Raw genomic sequence first — 25,321 nt, forward strand, 5'->3', positions numbered from 1 at the left:
CCCAATTGTCACCATGGCAACGAAATGCCTCATTCACTAGCCCACCCCCCGCCCCCGCCATTGCCTTGCCTTACCCCTGCCCGTCGTGCCACATCACCTCCCATGTTGGCCTGAAACAGTGATAGCACAACCATGTGGGTCACAGGCCAGGGGTTATGTGGGCTCCTCAAACATCCCAGGAGTCTGACATCATGATCTCATTTGGGGGACTTTTTAATAGGGTCTCAGTTGGCAGCCGGGCAGGAAAAAGAAGTCACTCTCCCTCTGGGTGATGTGAGGAAAGTTCAATGAAGAGAGTGTCAAACTGGAGGAGCAAGGAGTGGGGTCAGCCAGGGGACCTGGAGGAGGCAGCGTGGGGAGAGGGCTGCCTGCGTGGGCTGTGGGTCAGTAGAGGGACGTGGCCAGCTCAGGGTGACCCTGCAGGGAGGGACCCAGGAGGTAAATGTCCCAGCCTCACTTCCTCCCAAACGCCCCTCCCCTGCTGGTGCCACCAGAGGAGCCAGCCGCAGAGGACCCGAAGGCGCAGGTAGGACACGGGGAGGGCCGCCTCCTGGGCGTGGCTGGGGGAAGCCCGGAGAGCAGATGGGGGCAGGGGAAGGAATCCCATTCGTCTCTGGAGCGGGAAGGTGGGGTGTGAGAAATGGGGAGAGATGCCCTTAACTGAGAAATGGGGGGCCCTAACCCCAAAGCAGCAAGATGGGCTGGGCAGGCACGAGAAGCACCCACCAGAGCCCAGAGCCCGAGCGCAGGAGAATTCCGGAAAAGGGCTTTAGACTCCATCACAAAAGATCCCAAGTTAAGGGCTTTAGACCCGGGTTTCCTAATAAGAAAACTAAAACCCAGGGGTGAGCAAGTGCTTGTGCAAGTTTGCACCTAATTAGGGGACTGAAACTCCGCTGAGAGCACAGGGTTTTACGCAGAGGATATCACACGACTGTACCTTCTCGTGCTCCTGCCGTCCGCTGGGAAATCTCGGCGTGAACCCTGGGAGTCTCACAGGGGACCTGGAGGGGAGGAGCTTCCTCACTGAGGACTAAAGGACAATGAGATAGGAATTGGGCTTTCAAAAAACTAACCAGACATGGAGTGTGTATAAATAAAATTAATAAGAAGAACAACAGTAATTGCAAACATACAGGAAATGTGCTGACACACACTCATGGGCCTCTTTCCGCTCCCCAGAAAAACAGAGGCTAAGCCTTTGAGCATATTTCCTTTAGATATTTTTTTCCAAGAAATAAAACATTACAGGTGGATTGAAGTCCCCCTTCCCCCTCCCCCCTCCCCCCCTCCAGATGTACCCGTTACCCCACCGTCAGTGAGCCCTCCCTCTCTGTGTCTTTATAATTTTATTTCATCTGTGTGCATTTCCAACAGGACATTGTACACTAATATATTTTGGAAATTGACATCAATGATATATGTTAAGAACTATTCTTCAAGTTATTTTTTTCCATTTAACTTTGTTTCCAATATGTATCCATGTTATTTATGCACTTTCGGCTGTGGTAAAGTAGTCAAGATAATCCCTTCATATATAGGACATTTGCTTTAAGTTCTTTTTCCTTGTCCTCTGCTAATGAACAGTTACATTGTTTCTTTCTTTATGAGTTTTGTTTTTTAGCTGCTGCAAAGAATGCTGCAAAGGAGATCTTTATCCACCATTCCTTCTGTCCTTCTGTCCAAGTGGGAGGGTTTATTGGGGATCTGTGCCAGGAGGAGGACCAGTGGAAATGCTGGGTTGAAAGATCTGTGTTGCTTCGGCTTCACTAAAATCTGCCAAATTTCCCCCCAAATTGTTGCACAGCTTGCATCCCCATTTCATTGTGGGAAAGCTGAACGGTGAGAAACCCACCGTCCTGGGCCTCACCCCAGCACAGAGCTGCGGTCTGTCTTTGGCAGCTGTAACCCGGCCCGCAGAGGCGCCCTTAGCCCCACCCTGGGTCCTGCCCCGAGCTTGGTTTTGTGGCCCCTGGGGAGAGGCTGGGCTCTGGGCAGGGCATGAAGACGAACGTGGAGACCCCCTTCTCCCCCCAGCTCCATCCCAGAGGGGCTGTCGAGACTGACCCACCAGATCTCCTACGAAAAGGGAGATCTCTGAGGCTGGCATTCATTTCTCTCAGAAACTAATCACTCACTGAAGAAAAAATGTATTTGTCCATTTGTTCATTCAGCCATTCAGTCGTCCAGCAAATGGCCCCTGAGCACCTACTGTGGGAAGCAGGACTCCAGGGGCCATGAGGTGGGATCCTCGCCCCGACCCTCACCCCGACCCTCACCCCGAACCTCACCCAGCCTTCACAGAGCCTCCACCTGCTGGGGGCGGGGTGGGGCGGGTCTAATAAACATACTGCACAAGTCAGTCAGGTTCTCTATTAGAAGACTGTAAGAGCTGGGAAAAAGGAAAACCTAGGGCAGGGGGAGGGGCGTAGGGATGCTGGGCTGGGGTCGCCTTCTAAACGGGTTTGTCACATTTGCACACACGCTCCGGACAGGAGCAGGGTGAGCGGTGCAGGCCCGGCAAGGGGTGGGGTTCTAGGCATGGAGGACAGAGCGCCTCCACTTATCGGTTTGCTGTGTCAGCTCTCAGATGCAAGCTCACCTTTCAAAGGAAAAGAAAAGAAAAAAAGGAAGGAAATCATCAATTTCGGTAAATAAATAAAGGAGCCAATGCACATTTATTGGGATTTTAAATGTTCGCCAAATTCAAGGTCAGCAGCAACTAGAACGTGAGCTCCCCTGGGACAGGCTCACTTTCGCTCGGTGGAAGACCTTTTGGTGTTTGCTCACTTCTAAGGTGGCCATGGAAACATCTAACCAAACATAACTAACGGAGGGAAGATGAAGTTTGAGGGTCCAAAATCCCCGGGGCTGGGGAGTTGGGGAGGAGAGGACAAGGCCTTTCCCTACCCATCTTGTCCAGCAGCTGCTACTCACCCCAGACTCGAATTCTCGAGTATTTGAAAATTGCTTGCGTGTCCATTTCTAAAGGAGAGGGTCAGTCACTCGGGCCTCACCTGCTCCTTCCCTCCCCCTGAATTGTGGTGGCCAGGACGGGGACCCCGCGAGCCACCGCTGACCCGGCTGGGCCCCTCTTGGGCTACCTCTTGCTACAAATCCCTTGGGCACTAGGTGAGATGTTTACACTGGCGGGAGGGCCTCGTCCCTGAGATTAGGGATTGTGCTGAGTTCACTGCCAAGAAATCCCACAACCAAGATGACTTCACCGTGAGACATTTTTCGCAATCAGCTGAGGCGTCCATTGGGCCTTTCTGTGTTTAAGAAACACCTATGAATCAGTGGAAATTACCTGGAATGGAGACCCTGGACCCTCCTTAGGCAAATCTTAGCTGGAACTCTTTAAGCAAACAGTGTGCAGAATAAAACTGAGGCCTGGGACAGGCTCTCATCCTCGACTCGCGCTCACCTTCGGACCAGAGAGGAGGGAGGCCGGAGCACATGGAGCACAGGCTGACCTGCATTCTGGCCGTTGCCCTCCTGCTGACCCTCGGCACCCTGGCGCAGGAACCGACAGGTAAGATGCCCCCCCTCCTGTTTCCGCTTCCGGGCACAGCCAGGCGGACGCTGGTGGGACTCTCCTTCAGGGGTCACTGTTTGGCACCTCATGATTTTGAGTGCCGGCGTTTTGAGCCAGGTGCCATTCTAAGCACTGGGGAGGGGTCCCATTCTACAGGAAAAGCAAACCCGGGCGGGGGACAGAGCCAGGGGAAAGGGCCCGATGGCCACGAGGAAACAGATCTGCCTCGGCCGGGAGGTGCCGTCCAGCGCCAGCACTAGAATAGGCTGCTCTTCTTAAGGGTCATATTGCAAAGAGGAATCTTTGGGCTGGGGTGTAAGAAGAGCTCTCCCCAATGTCTAGCCCGAGTCCAGCCCCAGGTGTGGCCCCACCCGAGGTTGGTGGGTGCCCCAAGAACTGGCCCACAGGATCGACTCTCACCACTGGTATCTCCCACCTGTGCCATCCAGCCTTTCCAGGGGCTCCAGCCCTTCTGGAGAATGGGGGGATGGCACCCTGGCTTCTTTGGAACTCGCTGGGGCCCCAATCCTTTTATCTACAAAACAGGAGCAAAAATCTCCTACCTTATTGGATGGTCAAGGGAATTAGCAGTGGAAATGTTTGTGACAAGTGCTTTGCAAACCCCAGAGCACTGAATAAATGTCATTTCTTGTTGTTAGATGCATTTTTTTTTAATCTTCATTTTATTGAGATATATTCATATACCACGCAGTCATACAAAACAAATCGTACTTTCGATTGTTCACAGTACCATTACATAGTTGTACATTCATCACCCAAATCAATCCCTGACACCTTCATTAGCACACACACAAGAATAACAAGAATAATAATTAGAGTGAAAAAGAGCAATTGAAGTAAAAAAGAACACTGGGTACCTTTGTCTGTTTGTTTCCTTCCCCTATTTTTCTACTCATCCATCCATAAACTAGACAAAGTGGAGTTTGGTCCTTATGGCTTTCCCAATCCCCTTGTCACCCCTCATAAGCTACATTTTTATACAACTGTCTTCGAGATTCATGGGTTCTGGGTTGCAGTTTGATAGTTTCAGGTATCCACCACCAGCTACCCCAATTCTTTAGAACCTAAAAAGGGTTGTCTAAAGTGTGCGTAAGAGTGCCCACCAGAGTGACCTCTCGGCTCCTTTTGGAATCTCTCTGCCACTGAAGCTTATTTCATTTCCTTTCACATCCCCCTTTTGGTCAAGAAGAGTTAGATGCATTTTTAAAGGGCAGGGGATGGGATGAGGGATTTTCCAAAGTTTTTTAAAAACGAGGATTTCTTTAAGAAAGGGTTTGAGGAGAAGGGAGCTCAAAGTTGAACAGAGTGAATGCGGGCTGTGGGCTGGGGGAGCGAGGGGCAGGTTTGGGCAGTGGTCGCAAGGAAGACATCGAGTAACAGTGTTTAAGGTCCCCAAAGCCACCAGCAAGGAAGAGCAGATGGGTTTCAAAACCCGAAGAGGCAATGGCTTTCGTGTGGGGGGTGAAAGGACGGTGGGGCCCTGCTCCCCTCCCTGGCCTGTTTTCTCCTTCCCGGCCACCCTCCCTGCTGCACCCAGCTCTGCCGCCGCGCCCTTCAGCTTCCGGAAGCCACAGAATGGGCCGCTCAGCCTGACCCTGCTCCCCACTTGTCGGGGTGGGGGGGCCACCTACCTGCCCCTGCCCTTGGGCCCAAACCTCAGCATTTCTTCTTGGGCCATGCAGAGTCAGCCATGCTTTTTATAACAGAAATCTAGAACACAGAGACTACAACTGTAGCCCCTGAAAGGAATCACTTCCACTTTGTTCCACTGTAACACACAATGCGTAGGCGAGGCGATTTTGCTGGTGGTAGGCAGAGCCCTTGCTCTGGAACGCCTTAATTCCAGCTGGCAGGGAGCGGGTCACCCAGCATGTCTCCCATGTGGTGGGGTGGGGAAGGGGACAAGCGCCATTGTGCCAAGCCCTCACACACCCCAGCGCCTCCTGACTTCCCCGGCACCCTGCAGGGTGCACAATGACCATCGTTGTTTAATGAATGGGGAGCCAGACCCCGGGAGTGGGCCCAGACAGAGACCCCGCAGCTCCTGGGGGATGCCACCAGACCCTTCCTGCAGAGCCACATGGCCCTTTCTTCCAAGAGGACTGGAGCCAAACCCCAGACGTGAACCCCAAGAGCAGCTCAGGACGACAGGCTCAGCACACAGAATGTCCTGCTCTGTCTGGATAATTCTTTCTGCATTTAAGTGAGGAGCAAATGTGGGCCTTCTCGGTTTAGGGAAAGCACGTTCCACATCTACCTATTTTTGAATGGATTGCACCACCCCCCAACCTGGCCCCTGCTCCCTGCTCTCCTCCTGCACCCCTTTGTTGTTGGGGACCCCACCCCTCAGCCCCCTCCTCTCCTTGCCCAGGTTGTCCGCAGCTCAGGCCCACTCAGGCCTCTCTCCTGAGCCCCCTGCACACCCCAGCACCCCCAACTCCATATTCCCCAACTGAGCTCCTCACCCCCCAGGGGGTGTGCTCCCCTCATCACTCCACAGCTTCAAGACGAGACGGGGGCTGTTCTAGACTCCTCTTGAATTACCTGCCCCAACCCGGCGACCTCCAGATTCCAAGTTTAAATTTGTCTTTAAGGAGCGCTCAGTCTGCTCCTGAGTTCAGACCCTAAAGACCTTGCATCAAGATTATACAACCTGCCGGCTCAGCCCGTCCCCTCCGCGTGCCCTCCCCTGTGGCCCGATTCCATGTTTCCCCTGGCAAAGCTGTCGGGATGCGCTCACCAACCCCCTCAGCACCAGCTCCCGCGCTCCCCATGCCATCACCCCCACTCTATCCTCTGACACATCACCTGCAAATGCACTTACACCTCCTTGAAAACACCTGCTCTCTCCTTAGGGCCTTTGACCATGCTGTCCCCTCTGCCTCCTCCTCCCCCTGGCCAACTCCTCCTACAGGAAGCCTTCCTTGCTTTGTTCAGCCTAGTAGCTAGTTGTCCCTCCACTGCCCCCCACTGGCCCCTGTGTTTGCCCTTAGCACCCAGTGATCACCACATGGTGTGGTTTTGTGCAATTACTTGGCTTTCTCTTCTCTTAAACTGTTGGTTTCTTAATGACGACTTCTACATTTTAAATTTCTGGATCTCCAGGAGGTCTCCTGGCCAGGCCATCTCCAGTTTCCCGCACACACAAATGGTGCTCAATAAGTCTCCATCGATGGGGTGAATGGAGTTTAATAATTGCTGAAATTAACAAGGGAATGAATCAATTACCTAAGTAGGCCCACGTTTTGCAAACTCCTGAGACGGGCACTTTTCCCGAGCGTGTGGGCTTCGGCGTCAGGGAGCGAGGGCTCTCTCCAGCTGGCGTCCTGAGCCCCGGCTCTCTGCCAGCTGTGCCGGGCGGTGGCGGATTTCGCTGAGGAGGAGCCAGACTGGGGTTGCAGCCCCCCATGCACCTTTGCCACCTGCCCCTGTGCTTCCAGAGACGTGCACGATGCTTCCCCGTGAAAGGCGGAACTGCGGCGAGCCCGGCATCACGCCCGCGGTGTGTAGAAGCAGAGGCTGCTGTTTTGACAACACTGTTTCCGGATTCCCGTGGTGTTTCCATCCTTTGGAGCCTGAAATTCCAGAAGAAGGTACCGCCATGGCAAAGCCATGGGGCTTGCCGATGTGGCATTAGTGAGAAAAAAGCACGTGGGGCTGTGGGGGCTGTCATCAGCATCCTCAGCTGTGTTTTCACCTAGAAAAATGGCCCCCGACTGACGGGGAAGGATTAGTTCACCCTGAATCACCTGAATCCAGTCAGAGGGGTGGAAGGACGTGGCTTCAAAGCTGTTTGGCAAGGAATCCCATTTTTTTTTTCCTGGCTTTTGTTCAGATCACTAACCAAAAAACCTTTGGTGAATCACCCTTGGGAATGCTAAACAGCTTGTTTGGGGTGGAAGTGGAAGGAATGGCACTTAAAATCGGAAGACAGCTGATATCGCCCGAAGAATTTTCTTATCGATACTTTAAGTCAAATTCTCTGTAATTGTTTAAAAGCAAAAGAAAAACTGCGCATTCTCACTAACACATTTCTCTTTCCCTCAAACTTCACTGTCTTAGAGTGTGAGTTTTAGAAGGATCTTCCTTCAGGATCTGCGTGTATCAGGAGATGGAATCCAGCCTGGAATCCACCACGTCACGGACCACAGCCCCCGGGACCCCCACCTGGAGCCCATGTGGGGGCGACTTCTCTATCTGCACCTTGACATCCGCTCTGGTTTTTAGTGTTAAGAACTGGGCCCCAAATTAAAAGAGATGAATCTTATTCTGTGCTGTTGGTTCTTTCCAAAAACAAAATACTTTTCCTTTCTTTCCAAGAGAAGTGCAACATTTTCATTTCTGGTTTCTTGTTGTTGATTGTACATCAACTCAGAGTATCCAAGGCGAGAGCTGAACGAGCAGAGGAGAGAATGAAGTGCGAGCTGCGAGTCGGTTTAAGTCCACTGGGGGGATATTGGGGTCAGTGCTGACGTTACAAGTGCATTGGATTTTGAGCAATTCTGTGAAACTACAAAGTCTGAGCCACACTCTTGTCAAATCCTGGAAACAGACACCAAAGTCTACTAACATTCCTTAAGTATTCACTGCAGATGCCCCAGCTGCCATGTAATAAAAACTACTTTTCAATTCCTTCACATCCCCACAGATGGCTGAAAGCGTTTTTAATAAGACTTGCCAAGAAGGGCATGCTGGCCTCGGCAGGGCCCCTCCTCCCACCCGAGCTCTGAACAACTCAGACATAAAATGGCAGGGGTTGGAGAACTGCCCTCCAGGGGCATCTCTCGCTCTTCTGATCCTTCTCACACTCTTCACCTGCTAGTTGGAAGTAACAATAAACCAGCCTTATTTAGTTCAGTCCCTTTTAAACGTCAGTGTTTTATAATAATTTGCACAGCGTCTGTGGGGGGTTGCTGCTCGGTCTCACTGACCTTGGCCCCCCAGACCCTTTTCCTGCTCCTCTGTAGAGCCAGGCGTGTGGGGGAAGGGCTCACGCAGCCTCGGGGCCGTGGGGAGGAGGGCCCTTGGCTTTGGGTTTCCATTGGCCCAGCTGTGGCATGGCAGCTCACACATCCTCATGATCCCCCATGGCTGGGTCCCCTGTGCCTTCTTCGCCTCACAATTCCCTACAATTGTGGCAGACCTGTTTCCTGGGTCCAGCACCCATTCCCTCCCTTCTCCTTACCCAACTTCCTCTCTATAGAGAATGGGAAGATACTTTCCCCAGCCCTCTTTGAGTTAGAGGCGGCCACTTGACTCTGTTCTGGCTCGTGAGAAATAAAAGGACATCTACTGGAAAGTTTTAGGCAAAGATAAAAGAAGAGCATCCTCTGGCCAACCTGGCCTGCCCCTGCATCCTGCTTTTGGATGTGGTAGGAAGATGTGGTGTGCTGCTTCAGGCAGCCATCCTGTGATAATGAGGAAAAGCCGGGGAGCTAGCGTTCCAACATCACTGGGCTGCTGATTCGACCCAACACCACCTACCCCAGACTTAAATGAACCCAAATGTCCTTATGGTTTAAATCACTGCTATTGGGTTTTCTGTTATGTGACAATAAAAAGCCTCTTTACCAAGCCCTGTATCTCCCCTCCAGCACAGAGCAGCGAGCCTTATGGCTCAGCCACCATGGGCAGGGAGACTCCTCCAGCCACAGGGAAAGATCTTGGGTTGAGTCCCCTGGGCTGGATCTTTACACGCAGGCAGGCTACCCATCCTCTCCCCCACACTTGGTTTTTAACCCTAATGTCTCACTAATGCCACCAGGTCTCCTTCCACTCGGGCCCCCGGCACTCAACCTCAGGGCTCAGCCTCAGAGTGACTGACCGCAAAGGAAGGTGAATGAGGGAGAACTAAAGGCAACACTCTCCATTTGCAAAATCAACCCTATTCCAAATGACACTCCCCGGTGACTCTATTCCCACTTGACAACTGACGAGATCGGTGCTGAGAAATGTTTAAGAGCTTGCCCCAGGGAGCACACACCCAGATCGGTTGTCACTTCAGGCTCTCATGAATCAGAGGTCTCCCCAGAATCCAGGCTTACTGATAATTTTGAGGATACAGGTGGCCAAGAGGTTCAAACTGAGCACAGAGAGGCCTGGTCACCAAAGGGAATGCCCAGGTTTTCCCTTCCCGAGTCAGACACGCCCTTCTTGCCTGGTTTCTAGAAGAGGCCCACGTGGTGTTGAGTTTAACTGCTGAGCCGGCACCTTTCCCCCCAGGACGCTGCCTGGTTTAAGCAACGTTCCTGGGGAGCCGTGAGCTCCTTTGCTGGTCTTCCTTTGCCCAGAGAGCATCCAGCCAAAGTGCCTTCTACCTGGCTGGTGGCCCCGGGGCCCAGAGTACCAGGCGATTAGACCGCCCTTTATTTTCCGGGCTGCGACCTCTTCCGTGGGTTACCTGGAGAGAAGCCCTCAGGCTCCATCCACCACTGTCCACCTCCAGGCTTTCTGCTCTGTGACTCCTCCATCGGGGTGTGGCCCCTCCAGGATGACCACCCTGCCCGGCAGCAGCCTGTCCACACCCAGGGCCCTTCACGTGGGAAGGAGGAGCTCAGGAGAGCATTTGCTGACTGCCCGGCATGGCCTCAGCCACACGGTCCTTCTAGAAGATCATCGGATTAACTAAAAGTACATAAAACTCCATAAAAATTCCGATAGTGGAATGCAACTGATGGGGAGGAGAGAGGGAGCACTTGGGGAGGGGTTTGGGGAAAACGGACAGAATAAACTCCAGTGGCCTGGCCCAGAGCAAAGATTCTAGATTTTGGGGTGCATGTCTTGGGCTTTCCAGAACATCTCCAGGGAAGCCTATAGAATGCATGAACTTTATCCCGGTTCTGGCTTAGCACAGACTTTTAATGCAGGAGAACTGAATGGAGAAGTAATGGTTGATTGTGGTAGTTTGGAGCTGTGATGTACCCCAGAAAAGGCCATTCTTGTGGGTGCAGACTTAGTGGGACCTTTTGATTAGGGTGTTCAACCGGGATGTGACCCAGCCCATTCAAGGTGGGTCTTGATCCTTTACTGGAGCCCTTAATGAGAAAATAAAAGTCAGAGACATTTGGAGAGAACTTAGAGAGAGAGAAACACCCTGGAGATGCTAAGAGAGAAACCACAGATGCTCAGAGAGAAAGCCACTGCAATAGGAAGCTGAAAGCAATGAAACCTTGGCACAAAGGACCTGCAGACGCTGGCCAAGTGCCTTGCTATCTGACAGAGAAACCCTGGATGCCAGCCTTTCTTTGTACAGAGGTGTGAATGTTTATGACTAATTAAATGTCTCCACTCCAAAATATCCAGCTTAGGGAAATGTTTGGAGTTGAGAAGAACTGTGTACCCTTTTGCTACTAACTAGAATCTTCTGTCTGCTTGGATTTTAAATTGGTGACTCCTTCCTCCCTAATAGTTATTGATAACCTTCCAGTAATTTGCCAAGTATGTGTCTCTTTCTCATGGGTTGATGTTTCCTATCAGGTTCACAACTGTTGAATATTTCCAAGTGCCACCCCTACCCACCTCTGCACACAAACATACTCTCAAAGAAAGGTGAGGGAGTTTTCTTACGCTAACGATATCCTTTCCAGTGACCCTACAAATACGATCTTAAACCACAGCCTGGCTTAAAGAATTAGTTCCTGGTTTGGTTCTTAATTCAACATTCTCTGAACAAAACCCTTGTGTGTGAAAAATTATCTGGAAGCCATGATAACCTCCAAGTACACTACCAGACACAGAACAGAAAAGCTCACAGACCAAATTCAGGTGCTCGAAGCACAGGGCTTATTAAATCAATCAAAAAGCCTGTGAAAAGCCAGGGGAGAGAGACTCCGTAGACTAACACTCAGCTCAGGGTGCAAGTGGGTGGAAGGGCCACCCTCCCGCGTCCCGGGCTGTGCAATGTTCAGACATCCCGTCCCTCCCTCCCCCGCACCAGCCTTCCCTGCCAACGCTGTGGTTGCAAGGGCCAGAGCTGAGACAGGAGACACCTGCGGCCAACACACGCTCACTCAGGGGCACAGAACAGCAGCCCTGATTTAAGTCTGCATTGCTGGAGCAGAGCACACCTGGGGGCCCAACTGGGCCATGACGGGGGTCCCCAATGGGGGCCCGATTCAGGGGGGACAGAGCTGTCAGCCAAGGCACCGAGTCATGTCTTATGACTTGGCCTTTCCATCGTTTTCTGTCTGTAACATTCCTCTTTGCTCCGTCCCTTTTATCATATCATCTTACAAGCTCCCGACTGTCTTAGTCTGCCATAAATTTCTAGGGATGCAAAATGAATGAGGCATAGGTACGGCTTTGGATCTCACCCTACACCTACTTATTGTATTATTTAGACAATGATTTCACCAATGTGGGCTGTAAAATTGGTACAATATTAGCCCCTCTTTGGATTGTTGTAAGGATTAAGGGGGATAGAGCATGGAAAGCCCTTAGAATATTGCCTGGCATAAAGCCCACAGTAAGTGCTAGCTGTCATCTTAGGTATAATTAATAAAGGAGCCAGAAAAGTAAAAATTTGTTTACAATATGGGCATGGTAAGTTTGTGATGCAGGTAAACTAGCAGTGCTATGGGTGAAAGGGTGAAGGGCACCTATCTTCATTCTGGGAGAAGTAGGGCGTCTTTCTTGAAGAAGTGACTCCTGAGTTAAGGGCTGGTGGGGCAAAAGGAGTTAGCAAGGCGAAGGGAGGAGGATGGCATTGCAGAGAGAGGAGGACCCATGAGCGGGGCTCAAAGATCAGAACGTTCAGAGGAGTTCAAGATGCTTAAATTAAGAGGGAGGGTCTAGCAATAAAAGAGGGTGGAGGGGATTTAGGGACAAGTTCCAAATAGGTCTTGCTTTTCATACTCAGGAGTTTGGTCTTTACCCTACAGGCTTTGAGGAGCCGGGGAGTACATCAAGGGAGTGACAGTGATAGATTTCACTTCATAAGATAATGATGGCACCAGATCATTATCTGGATACGTGTTGGTGGCTAAAAGACCAGTAAGGAGACAGCTGTAACAAACCAGGTGAGAAACAATGATGACTGGACAGTTGTCAATGCAAATGCTTACAGAGACTAAGTAGGTGCCAAAATGGAATAAATCCAGCCAGGTGGGAACGGGGGCAACCTGGGTGGTGCATGCCAGTGATAGGGGCTACAATTTCAGCCTGAAAATTTATTTTAAAATTTCTTAGCAAACAGGTATACTAATGACAGATTCTCACACTTTTGTTTGTCTAAGGAAGTATTTTGTCTTCACTTTTGAAGCATATTTTCACTGAGTATGGAATTCTGAGTTGACAGGTTTTTTTCTCTTTCCCACAGACTAAAGATGCCATTCCACTGCTTTCTGGTTTGCATTGTTTCAGAGGAGAAGCCAGTCGTTAATCTTACTGCCGTTCCACTGTATGCAGTGTGTCCTCTCCTCTGGCTGCTTTAAGAATTTGTTTTTATCACTAATTTTCAACAATTTGGCCTTGATGAGGTTTTCTTTGTATTTATCCTGCTTGGGGTTAGTTGTGGCTCTAGGATCTGTGGGTTTATACTTTCCATCAGGTTTACAAAAAATATTGATCATTATTTCTTCAAATATTTTTTTCTTGCCAAATTTCTTTTTCCTCTCCCACTGGTATATGGATACACGTTTTAAACTATTTAATATTGTTCAATAGATCCTTGAGATTCTGTTCTTTTTTTCAGTCCCTCTTCTCACTATGCTTCTGTTTGGATAGTTTATCTTGCATTGGCTTCAAGTAAACATTTCTTCTGCAGTGTCTAATATTCAGTATCTAATCTAAAACCTATAGTGAATTTTTCATTTCAGATATTGCATTTTTTCATTTATAGAATTGCCACTTGGTTCATTTTCAGCATTTCCATTTCTCTATTGAGATTCCTTATTTGCTCCCTCATTTATTTGTGTTTTTCTTTAAACCTTTGAACATGTTAATAATACCTATTTTAAAGTCTTTCTCTGCTAATTCCACAATCTTTGCCATTTCTAGGTCTGTTTTTATTTGCCTGTTTTTTTCTGCAGTTCATATTTTCCTGCTTCTTCACATGTCTAGTAGCCTTTTATTTTGTTTTAGGCATATAAACACTGTTGTTTGTTTGGATTCTATTGCCTTCCTTAATAAAGTGTTCAGTTTTGTTAAGAAGTTAATTTATTTGCAATTTATCTTGATTTTTTCAAGGCATGTTTGTTAGAATGAGTCTAGAGCACCTTCACAGTAGATAGATAGATCGGTCCACTCTCATGGACTTTCGGTGTCTCCACTGAAACAACTTTTCTCCACTCTGGCTAACCAGAACTTAAATATTTCCCAGCACCGTAGAAGTTCCAGTAGTTGTTCAGTTTAAATCTCTCCAGTGGTTTTTCTTCCCACAAAAGTTGCTCTTTGCCTGGCCTTCTGTGCGTGGCCAGCTTAGTATTTGGCCCCAAACACAAGGTGAACCCCACTCAGATTTCTGGAGCCTCTTTTTCTCTGTTACCCAGCCCTGCGGATCCAGCTGCCCCATAGCTCCCAATTCCAGCCCCTGTCTCCTCAGCTCGGTGAGAGCACTGTGCTCTCTGCCCTGCAGCCCAGGAAGTGCCTCCAGGCATAAAACAAGGGCAGCCCTGGGGCTTGCCTCACTGTTTCCCTCCTCTTGGAGATCATAGTCTGGCATGCTCTGCTGTTCATATATTTTTTTCCCCAGTTTTAGGTCTACTTATGATGGGAGGTTATAATTACTCCATAATAGTAAAAGTGGGAGTCCAGTTGGGTGATATTTGAGGGAGCACCCATCTGCTGGCTTCTGTTTTTTATGAGAATTAGGAGACAGTATTATCTTCAAAGTGTGCAGAATGGAAGTGCAAAGGGAATGGAGAAAGACAGACACAAAGAAAAGTGCCCAGAGAGTTACGAGACCATGAATTAACAGTGACAGCAATCGATGACATGCTTCAGCCAAGCTCAGCAGACAGAGCAGGTCTAGAGACAGTAAAGAATTGGGGTGCACCCAGGGGTGCAACAGAACAGTAGCTAAGAGAGTGAGTAAAGTGGGGTCCATGGAAACTAGGCTGGAGAAGGAGGGAAGGAAGAAAGAATATGCAGGATGGAGCTCACAGAGTAAAAGCAGTGGGGTGGGTGATTTGAAAATGTTATGGGTTGAATGGTGCTCCCCAAAAGATATGTTGAAGTCCCTACCCCCAGTACCTGTGATGTTGACCTTGTGTGGAAATAGGGTCATTGCAGATATAATTAGTTGGGTTAAGATGAGGTCATACTGGGGTAGGACTGGCCCTAGCTCCAATATGACTGGTGTCCCGATAAGAAGAGAAGAGACGCAGAGAGGAGAAATGCACGTGAACCTGGAGGTGGGGACTGAAAGGCTGCAGCTGCAAGCCAAGGAGTACCAGGGAGTGCCAGCAACCACCAGAAGGGAAGAGAAGGCAAGCAAGGATCCTCCCCTACAGATTTTAGAGGGAGAGTGGCCCTGCTGATGTCTTGCTTTCAGACTTCTAACCTCCAGAACTGTGAGAGCATATATTTTTGTTGTTTGAAGCCACCCAGTTGGTGGTTAATTTGTTATGGCAGCCCAAGGGAACTGAGACAGAGGGTCTTTGCTTTCAGAGGGCAGGTGGGGAGGGAGTCACAGAGCGGGTTAGCACTCTAGGACACCCTGAACACCAAGGTCAGGTACGGCTCATCCTTCAGAGGTAGAGCACAAGTTCTGGGTTACATACAGGCTCCACATGTGGTCGCAGAAGCTGGTGGCAGAAGTGGAGTAGGTCCACAGAGATGAGGAAATAAAAATCAGAGTGACTGCAGATTTGGATGAGATGCCCACTGGAATGTTGAATCCGTCCAGGGTGTTGCTACATCTCAGAGCGATGAGGAATACAGTAAACTAGGTGCTAAAATTGTGAACAAAGGCGTCCGTCAGACTGAAGGGCAGTAGATGACTGTGGGGCAGGGGCATCCAGATGGGTGCAGTTCAAAACCTGCATCTCCAAGGAGCATGGGTTGTACATGAGGATGGAGACACTGGGGCTCAAGACCAATATCCAGCCCCCCAACCCAAGTCCATAAGCTGGGGGCGTGCCAGCCATCAAGCAATTTGTCTTGGAGAAAACGTCTTTCTCTAATTTGCTGAGAGCACTGTCTGGGCTGGAGGTGCCTCAGGAGTGGCTGTGATCCTCCCCCCCCCCCCCCCCCCCCCCCGCCTGGGACGGGCGCAGGGGAAGCATTTCAGAGAAGACGCAGGAGGGGCCAGGTGGGGTGAGAGGCTGAGACGATGAGGGATTTCTTTGCCATGGATGAAGCGGTTGCAGCAGGAACCTAGATGGGTTAGGATGTGGGATGGGCAGTGGGAAGTTGGGTCAAAGGGGAGGAAACAAAGAGGAAAGTGGGCAAGAGACTATGGCAGAGAATGGATGACTTGGTCATCAACTAAGGCCAGCCAAGAAGTGAGACCCAGAATGTTTATCTTTCCAAGGTTTTAGAAGCTCACATCCCAACAGCCAGGGGGTCTGGTCTGGAGGAGCTTGAGCTGAATTCAGCAGAAGCCCTGGGGGACTGATGCCTGCTATTGGGTCAAGGCTTCTAGATTCCATGAAGCTTTGGGTCACTGCCTGTGAACCCAAGATTTACAGGCTGGCAGCCTCCTGCTAGTTCCTCCACTGGAGGGGAATTTGAGCTCCTTCCCTCCCCACATTTTTTCTCCTTTTTCTTTGGGATGTCTCTCCTTCTGCTTCTCTCCTGCTTCTTTGTCAAACCCACAGACTTCTTCCTATAGCATCTAACCTCTGGGTGCAGGCAGATCCTGGTTTTCTGGTGCCATTATTTAGGGAATGTAGAACATTCCCATGGAGGAGAAAGTGAAGGATACCAGGCGTTTACTGAAAACGAGCTTGTTATTGAAAAGCCCACGGAGGGGGGCGGGTCGGAGCCCGGCGGCGCGGCGGCGCCCGCCGAAACTGAAGGTGGTTCCGAGGCGGCGGTGCTCCGGGTCCGAGGGGCTCCAGCGAAACGGCGGCGGTGGCCCCCGAGGCCCCTGAGGGAACTGAGGACGAAGCCGTGAGGCGACACCGCGGCGCGGCCCCCCCCAGCGGCCGTGCGCGGAGTAAAGCAAAAGAGAATGAAAGAAGTAGACAATCTTGAAAGTATAAATGAAGAATGGGTTTATGAAACAGGTTCTGACAACCAACCTCTTAGTGACAACCAGCAAACAGATTGTGAATATTTTGTTGACAGCCTTTTTGAGGAAGCACAGAAGACTGGTGCCAAATGCTTGTCACCCACTGAAGAAAAGAAACAGGTAGATGTTAGTATCACATTATGGAAAAATGGGTTTACAGTCAATGATGATTTCAGAAGTTATTCTGATGGTGCGAGTCAACAGTTTCTGAACTCCATCAAAAAGGGGGAATTACCTTTAGAATTACAGGGAATTTTTGATAAAGAAGAGTTGGATGTTAAAGTTGAAGATAAAAAAAATGAAATATGTGTGTCAACGAAGCCTGTATTCCAGCCGTTCTCAGGCCAGGGTCACAGACTAGGAAGTGCCACACCAAAAATTATTTCTAAAGCAAAGAGTATTGAAGTAAAGAATAAAAATAATATGTCTGCTGTCCCGCTTAACAACTTGGAACCTATCACTAATATACAGATCTGGTTAGCCAATGGGAAAAGGGTCATCCAGAAATTTAACATTTCTCATAGGGTAAGCCACATCAAAGACTTCATCGAAAAATACCAAGGATCTCAGAGAAGTCCTCCCTTTTCTCTGGCCACAGCTCTCCCTTTCCTCAAATTGCTAGATGAAACGCTCACACTGGAAGAAGCAGATTTACAGAACGCTGTCATCATTCAGAGACTCCAAAAAGCTGCTGACCCTTGTAGAGGACTTTCATAGCATTGATTTTTGATAGACTAAGTGGAAAACTTGCAGAGAAATGATGGTTATAAATGGTCATGCAAACAGAGATGGGGGAAAGGAAAAGTCAGATTCACTGGACTTTGATTCAAGTACTATTTAACTCTCTTCTGATGAGAATTCTTAAATAAGTACAAGTTAGCACAGTAAAATATGACTGGAAACCATATCCAATGTACTTTTTCCAAAAGGCTGCTCAGAGAGAAAAATATACTTATTTTCAAAACCAATTAAATCAATATAAGGTATATTAACTATATCATTTAGAGTCTTAATACGGTGTACATAGCCAAATACATTCACACTGTCATTCTCAAATCAATATTAGCTTCCCAAACAGCAGTGATTTATTAAAATGTTAGCTGTTTCAGATTTTAAATATGGCAGTAAATTTAAAAATTACACATTGCAAATTAAAAGTATCAATATAATTCTTTACAACAGAGATGGGATGGGATGATACTGTTTTCACCCCAGCTATGCCTAAACTTCATAGTGTTCTAATCTTTATTCTCTCATGGCAGGATATTCTCAAATATTAATTTGGCAACAGTATGTAAGATGTATTTTCATTTAAGAATAAAATTTTCTAGCTTAGTATAATTCAATATTATTCTGCCTACTCACATTTCTACATTTTCTAAAAATATAATTTTTAAAAAATTATTCTCTCCCCAGAAACATTTCTATTTTATTTTATTTTTGAAAATTATGGCTTTGTTTTTAACTTACATTTGCCGTTAGCCATGTATCTGCCACCACTTAGACGCTAATGTGCATACTGTCACATTACTAATTAATGACTATTTTTAAAACTATCATGTAAAGTATGGTTTTCCATTTCATTCATCAGAGTCAACCTATGTATACATTAAAGGATGATTTATTGCATTCAGATGTCACCAAAGAAAACATGCTTTGTTACTTAGACTTTTAACAAAACCAGTTAGACTTTGATATTTCACTGTCAGATTAAATTCCTTTGCCTGAAAATCCTAAGTTTAAGAAGCTTTTTTGCACATGGCCTATTGAATTAGATTTGAGGTGGCTTACTCATTCTGTGCCAAGGAACTAAGTGGCCCAGGCCTGTGAATCAGTGTTCATGCACGCTGGGTATATCCACCAAAGCAGCAGTTCTCAAATTTTTGGTCACCAAGACCTTTTATTTATGTAGGTTATATCCATCAATTATATATTAGAGATTAAAAGTTAAAATTTTTGTTCATTTAAAATAATAAACACATTACATGTTAACATAATATTTTAATGAAAAAAAAACTTTTCCAAAATATAAAAAGCCTTATTGAGAATAGTGGCATTGCTTTCCATTTTTGGAAATAGCTTTCCTGTCTGGCCTAACATAGGCAGGTGAATTCTCATATCTGCTTCTATAAAACCTGCTGCAGTTTCACACACCATTATTCTCTGGAAAAAACGCCACTGCATACTCATAAGAGAGCAAAGAAAGCAAATAACGTTTTAATGTGATGATGAAACTAGTTCTGATTTCAAAGACCCCCTAAAGGGTGTCAGGGACCTCCAGAGGTCCCCAGATCCCACTTCTGAGAACCACTGGGGAAGCTTTTCAAAAATGCCAGTTCCTGCCATCTTCCACACACATTCTGATTCATTAGATCTGGGGTGGGTCCCAGATCTCAGCGTTTTTTCATATCAGATGAATTTAGGTATGTGGTCAAAGCACCATTCTCTGGGAAATGCTAAGGTTCCACCTTGGCAAAGTAAAACCTGTGCTCTTAACCGGGGGCAGTGGAAGACTCCCCAGTGAGATGGGGCTGCTAGACTTCCAAGTTTTGACCCTCACCCCCATAATTTCCTCCTAGAGAGGTGGTTCCCCCTATCTGTGAACTAATCATGATGTAACCCTGTGCTTTATGTCCTATAGTACAGCTGAGACAAAGCTGGAACATTTAAATGAGGTTTTTACTAAAGGCTCAGGAATAACAAAAGGGAAATAAACACATAACTAGATGACCTGGCTTACGAGGTGTATCTTCTGTTTGCAGTCCATTTTTAAGATGCTTCCTTTTCTAGCTCCCAAACTTCCACATGGCAGAAGTCCATCTTTTTATTGGGAAGGAGGACAAAGGAGGGTCCTTTCTTTTGGTCCTTCAGAAATGAATAGGTACATAATAGAAAGTCAGTATTTATTGTCAGTAATATTTACAGCAGCCATAGGAGCCCCCTCTATAGTGTAAAAAAAAATAATTGTTCTTTAAAAAAATATGAGGGAAGGACAAAATCAATGAATTTATCCTTAAGATATGGAAAATAAGATGATTAATATATGTTCAGGAATCTCTAAGAAAATGTTTTGTAGAGGACTGTCATGAAGAATTATATAATTTTCATTTGAATTGTAATCAGTACATGACTCCATATATTTTCTGTATTCTCCTTGGGAATGTTCTACATGTACATATATGAAAGCCTCCTTTGTGAATTTTTTGGTTTATAAATATTTAATCAGAAGATACATTTTGAGATTTTCTTGTGTGTTTCTTTATAGGGACCCAAAGGAGAGGTCCCTATAAATACCTATCATCAGCAATAATCTTCAGTTTTGTAACTGTAAAAACTTTCATTAGTGTGAATAATTTTCTCACAGGTTTTCTAGAATGAGAATCATCCACTAAAGTGCTTTCTCTGAAAGTTAAAAAGTTATAAACCTAGTAAATAAATATATATATATGTTAATTAAATGTTTGTAATACTCAAAACAAGTTGACTTTGGAAAACAAACTGAATTTACCCAAAGAGGGAAAACTTGAAAATAAGCAAGCATCATTGGTGGGGATAACAATTTGAACTAAGCAGTTGTTTCAAAACTATCAACATTCGGTTTCCTGAAAGTTGTTGCTAGGGCTAATAGATAGAAATGCAGTTCTAATTTTAGAGATTCTAATTTGTTCATTAAATCACTGTGCATAAAAGTTATAAAAAGTAATCTTATTTATTTTATATACTTATTCAATATGCTTTTCATAGTTCAGTGTGTTGAAAATAAGTTGGCATCTGTCTCAGTGCCTTAAAGTATTTTGAAAGCAATTTTTTCAAACTCTTTTCTGAAGGGTGAAATGCTATTCATTCAACGGATTTAGGAAATAATTTACATGTTTGTGATAAAATAGTTATATATGGATGCATTTGTCATTTTTATTTGGCAAAATCATTCAGTTTGAGAATCAACCGACATTTATTGACTTCTGTGTGCTATATACTTTAACCAATGTTACATTTGTTGAATACTCAGAAACGTACAAATTTGATATTTTTAATACTATGTCACTTGTTTTATTTTTTAAACCGTCTTTAGTGTCCTTATCTGAACTAGCACGAAGACTCCTTGGTAAGGTTTACTCCTTTGTTCTTCCCGTAAGTACAAGCCATTTAATTTAAAATTGTGCATCACATTAAATCCTCAAATAGTAGTAGTTTATTCAATAGCGACCAATACTTAGTTCTTTGTCACTTGTTTTAAATGTATATGTTTGCTTAAGTAATTCATATTATTGTAGAAAATTATAAAATACAGATACACTAAAATGATTTTTAAGTAACCTATTCCACCATTCAAAGATAACCACTATTAACATTTTGGTTTGCATTCTTTCAGGTATTTTTTTGGTATGTTAGTCTTTTGTTTTAAATAAAAGGCATGCTTCTTGGTTGTTGTAAAAAAAAAAAAAAAAAAAAAAAAAAAAAAAGCCCACGTGCAGACTGCTCCTTTTACCTTGTCACCTTCTCCTCCGAGAGCAGACCTGAGGGTGGAGACAAGGACACTCAGCCCAGGGAGGGGGTTCCCAGCACCTCAGACTATTCTCTCATTCCGTGGGGAGGGGTCTGCTCCTCTCCGGCAGCTGCCCTGTTCATTTCCCCCAACCTTTTTGAATTCCTGTGGTGGCCGCACACCTTATCTGAGGACGTACATGGCTTATCCTACTGGGGCTGGGGCCCGAGTGAGTCCACGCTCTGCCCGGCCCCGGCCACGCATCCGGCTGGCTCTCCACGTCGGCAGCCCGGCACGCCCGGCTCTCCACCCTGGGCAGGGGGCGGCTCGCAGGGTGGAGGTGCCACAGCCCCCGCACCGGAAGCCTCGCCTCTGCAGGGCGCGCTGCCCCTCTCCGCCACACCGGGGCTATCTCAGCTCCTCTCCTAACAAAGGAGCCAAAGGCTTGGTGCCACCAGGCAGAGGAAACATTATCTGTGCTTGTTGAGTAAACAGAAAGAGGGTTATAAAGCGCGGCTCACGGTGCGGGGCTGCACCTTCTTCGGAGCTGCACCTTCTGGGGAGCCCTCAGGGTGAGGTCAGTGCCAACATGAGACTTTGCAGCACCCCTCTGCTGGCAGCGCTCCTCGTCCTGGGGCTGTACATGCTGGTGGCTGGCCAAAAGCCTTGTAAGTGATGACTTCTAGAGGGACCCCCATGGCTTGGTTTGTCATCTCTGAAAAGGGTGTTTTGGGTTAGAAGAGACCCAAGAGCCTACTAGAACCCCACAATGGCTCTAAGTCCTTTGCCTTCTGCAGAGCCTCCCTCTCTTGGGGGTGTCTCTTATGCCACATGGTTTCTTATTCGTTTCTCTTAAAGAAAGCAGGTGGCACCATATGTTAACTTGAGGGGGGATGTCGCTGAAAAGGCAGCCATCCTAAGATCTGGGATGTCCCCTGTATTTGCCACATAAACTAGTCCCCCTTTTCCCCCATTTGTGTTCATTTCGGCTTCCCCATTATCCACGAAGGATACACAGGGTGATGTAAGACAAGGAAAGGCCTCCTGCCAGGGGAAGGGCCAGGGAACGGAAACCGGGGGGCAGGTGCAGGAAAGGGGCTGGTGGGGAAAGAGTTTGATTATTATTAGTAGTAGTAGTATTTTTACTAATAGTTTCAGCAAAGCCCTTGCCAGTCCCCCAACAGGAAATTGCACGGTTCAAATAAGGGTGAGATAGGACCTTGCAGTCTCCCCGTGTGGCAACAAGCCGGCTGGAGGTGCCCCTGGGGGCCCCGCGAGCCCAGCTCCTGGCCTCTTCCCCCAGCTGCCTGCCGGTGCTCGCGCATAACCCCCAAGAGCAGGAAGAACTGCGGCTTCCCGGGGATCACCAGCGACCAGTGCTTCACCTCGGGGTGCTGCTTTGACTCCAGCGTGCGGGGGGTGCCCTGGTGCTTCACCCCACTTCCAGAGCAAGGTAAGCTCCCCGGGAGGGCTGGCAGCAGTGGCCCGAACGAGGCACAGTGGACGCAGCCACCAGTGGAGAGCCAGCCCGGCCGGGCAGCAGGCGCTCCCTCCCACCCCCCGCCACCCACCTCCGCGTCCTCACCTGCAACTGCCAAGCGCCAGCTGTTTGCCCTTTCAGACGACATTCCCTCGAACACACAAGTTTTAGTTTTTTGGAGAGGAAAAGCATCTCACGTCCCTTCTAGCTCTATGACAAATGAAGCCGTTTCATGGGACATCGGCTGCCAACAGGGCTCAAATGCTAAGAACTTAAGTTAAGAATCTGGGCTTACCTGTTGGGGTGCCTTTTAGGACAGTGCATGTTTCTGAGGCCTGAGGTCAGGGATGCCAGGGCCACACAAAGACAGCTGCCCATGCAGTGCCCCCCTCGTGTGCCGACCTCAGTGTCCACCACCTCTTGTGTGTGCCGAGGGATGGGAGTGGGGGTTCTTTCTCCCCAGGACATCCTCTCGCCGGGTGCTGGAAGCCAAACAAGATGGGCGATCCTGAGCAGGCGCCCTTCACTTTAGTGGAAGACTTGTTGGGGTGTCCCTACTTTTCACCAAGCAAGTTACATCCTTAAAGGGGGTGCCTAAGCCTTGGCCTGGTGGCCACCCCCGTTTCAGAGGAGGAGATCGGGTCCAGAGGGGCGCATGACCTCCCCAAGGCCCCTGGACTCCCGATGGGGCGCCTGCCTCCCACCGCCCCACGCGGGCGCCCCTCTCGGCAGGTACCAGGGAGGTGGGAGAGGCGCTCTCTCACGAGTCTCTGTGCTGTCCCCTTCCCCACCCCGCGCCGCGCGGCAGAGTCGGAGGAGTGCGTCATGGAAGTGACGGAGCGCGAGGACTGCGGGTACCCGGGCATCAGCTCCCAACTGTGCGCTGCGCGCAACTGCTGCTTCTCAGACACCACCCCGCAAGTGCCCTGGTGTTTCCACCCTCTCTCCGCGCAAGGTAGTGTGACGCGAAGGCCCGCGCTCCACCTGGTTTCCAGGCACCGACGACGGGTTCCGGGGTGGGCGGGAGCCGGGCGATGGGGCGGGAGCCGAGCTGCGGGAGCGCAATGGGTGGCCTCTCCAGAAAGCAGCGTGCCACCGTTCCCCTGGTGCGGATGGCGGGCCTGCCTTTCTCTGCTCCCACCCTGGAGGCGATTCCAAAACTTCCCAACAATTTCAGCCTCTTTGCAAAAAATCTGAAGCTTCCAGCGTTCCAACAGCTTCATTTGCCTTGGTTCTAAAAATAGCATCTCATTCTTCGCCCTACTGCCCCTTCTCTATTTCACTGCAATTGAATCACCGTTTATACGATGCCAGGCTGGGCAACCCCGCGGGAGGGGGGCTCCTTCTTCCGTGGGAAGCCGCTGGGCAGATTTACCTGTGCTCGGGTCACTGCACCTGTGTTCTGGTCCCTGCACCTGTGCTCGGGTCACTGCACCTGTGCTTCTCAGCCTAGGCTCCCCCATTTCGGCGACGCTGGTGCCAACCCTTCTGCATGTTTACTTTCCAGACTGTCATTATTAGAAGGTGCTGACTTCAGAAAGCCCTCTGGCTCGCCGGACATTCTAAGGGGGAAGAAGGAAACACCATCTTATCCAGCTTCATTCTTCATGATTCAAGAATTCTGGGTTTTCTTAATCTCCTTTTTATTCTTTTCAGTGGTTTAATGTACAATTTCTTCAAATAAAGAAAACCTTTAAAATCTGCTAAATTTCATCTTGCCTTCATTGGCACAGGGGTGGTGATTGTGTGTGTGTGTGTATGTATGAGTGTGTGTGTGTGTGTGTGTGTGTGTAGGGATGTGTGTATGTGTTTGTGCCTATTTTTAATACTCTTTTCATTTCCTATAAAAGCGAATATTCATCAAATACTTACAGGCCCCTCTAGCAGCAATGCACTATTCCCTGAAAGTGAATTTCAGAAGCCACTATCATTTTGTAATTCCCCACACCCAATTATTTTTTTAATAAAAGACCAAATGTCTTTAGCCCTAAAAACCTCTTTGAGCAGCATATAATTTCAGATTGCAAATACAAAATTCCTTCACTTCCACAAAATGCATCAGAGACCACTTATGTCTGAAATGAATGCCAGGCAATGTTTCATCTCCTTCAGCGGAGAGCCACTGGCCCTGTTCCTAATGGGAGCCGAGAAGGCTTGGGCCTGGTTAGCTCTCAATTTTCTCCCCACGCTTTGCATCCATATCTTCTCCCCTTACCCAGGAGCAGCTTCAACAACACGCCCAATGTTTAAAGAGGAAGTTGGCAGCATTTCCTTGAGGCAGTCGCAGCAGATATGAACGTTACTGTGTTTCAGCTCTTTTATGTTGCATTTTAAGAGGTCCTGGCAGTTTTCTGGAAAGGAACACCAGATTCTCTCTCTCTCTCTAGCTTGGGTCTTGCCCCCTGACCCCTTGCACAGCCCTAGCTTAGCAAGCATGTCACCCCGAGGCCCACCCCATCACCCCAGGAAACCCAAGGCCTCTGCCTTCCAGGGTGGGGACAGGGGTTAGTGGCACTGTCTTTGCCCATTGGAAGATGGGCATTTTAAAACATGCTTCTTCCCAGAATGGATTTGGCCCCCCATTACCTGTGGGGACTCATATCTGGGAGAAAGAGGCCATGT

At 48.2% G+C, this 25,321-nt stretch overlaps 2 protein-coding genes across 2 annotated transcripts; both read left to right on the plus strand.

Moving 5' to 3' along the window:
- The first annotated feature begins 3,238 nt into the window (after window positions 1–3,238).
- On the plus strand, window positions 3,239–24,407 carry TFF2 (trefoil factor 2). Its single transcript, XM_037846272.1, has 9 exons — window positions 3,239–3,535; window positions 7,000–7,152; window positions 10,005–10,097; window positions 14,047–14,103; window positions 16,384–16,612; window positions 21,715–21,887; window positions 22,523–22,672; window positions 23,508–23,654; window positions 24,207–24,407. The coding sequence occupies exons 1-9, from the start codon at window positions 3,460–3,462 to the stop codon at window positions 24,218–24,220; spliced, it is 1,092 nt and encodes a 363-aa protein (XP_037702200.1). The 5' UTR covers window positions 3,239–3,459; the 3' UTR covers window positions 24,221–24,407.
- Window positions 16,476–20,720, plus strand: LOC119530156 (UBX domain-containing protein 2A-like). The gene has a single exon (XM_037831352.1). It carries the CDS (start codon window positions 16,674–16,676, stop codon window positions 17,448–17,450), a length of 777 nt encoding a protein of 258 aa, XP_037687280.1. The 5' UTR covers window positions 16,476–16,673; the 3' UTR covers window positions 17,451–20,720.
- Window positions 24,408–25,321: the final 914 nt, after the last annotated feature.

This window comes from Choloepus didactylus, chromosome 1 (genome assembly GCF_015220235.1).
Source record: "Choloepus didactylus isolate mChoDid1 chromosome 1, mChoDid1.pri, whole genome shotgun sequence".
NCBI classification, from domain to species: Eukaryota; Metazoa; Chordata; class Mammalia; order Pilosa; family Megalonychidae; genus Choloepus; species Choloepus didactylus.

Excerpts from the sequence above, each read along its gene's own strand:
- TFF2 (XM_037846272.1), top strand. The coding sequence starts at position 3,460 with ATGGAGCACAGGCTGACCTGCATTCTGGCCGTTGCCCTCCTGCTGACC. Across the intron at positions 3,536-6,999 it reads CCTGGCGCAGGAACCGACAG|AGACGTGCACGATGCTTCCC; the intron begins GTAAGATGCCCC and ends CTGTGCTTCCAG. Across the intron at positions 22,673-23,507 it reads CACCCCACTTCCAGAGCAAG|AGTCGGAGGAGTGCGTCATG; the intron begins GTAAGCTCCCCG and ends GCCGCGCGGCAG.
- LOC119530156 (XM_037831352.1), top strand. The coding sequence starts at position 16,674 with ATGAAAGAAGTAGACAATCTTGAAAGTATAAATGAAGAATGGGTTTAT.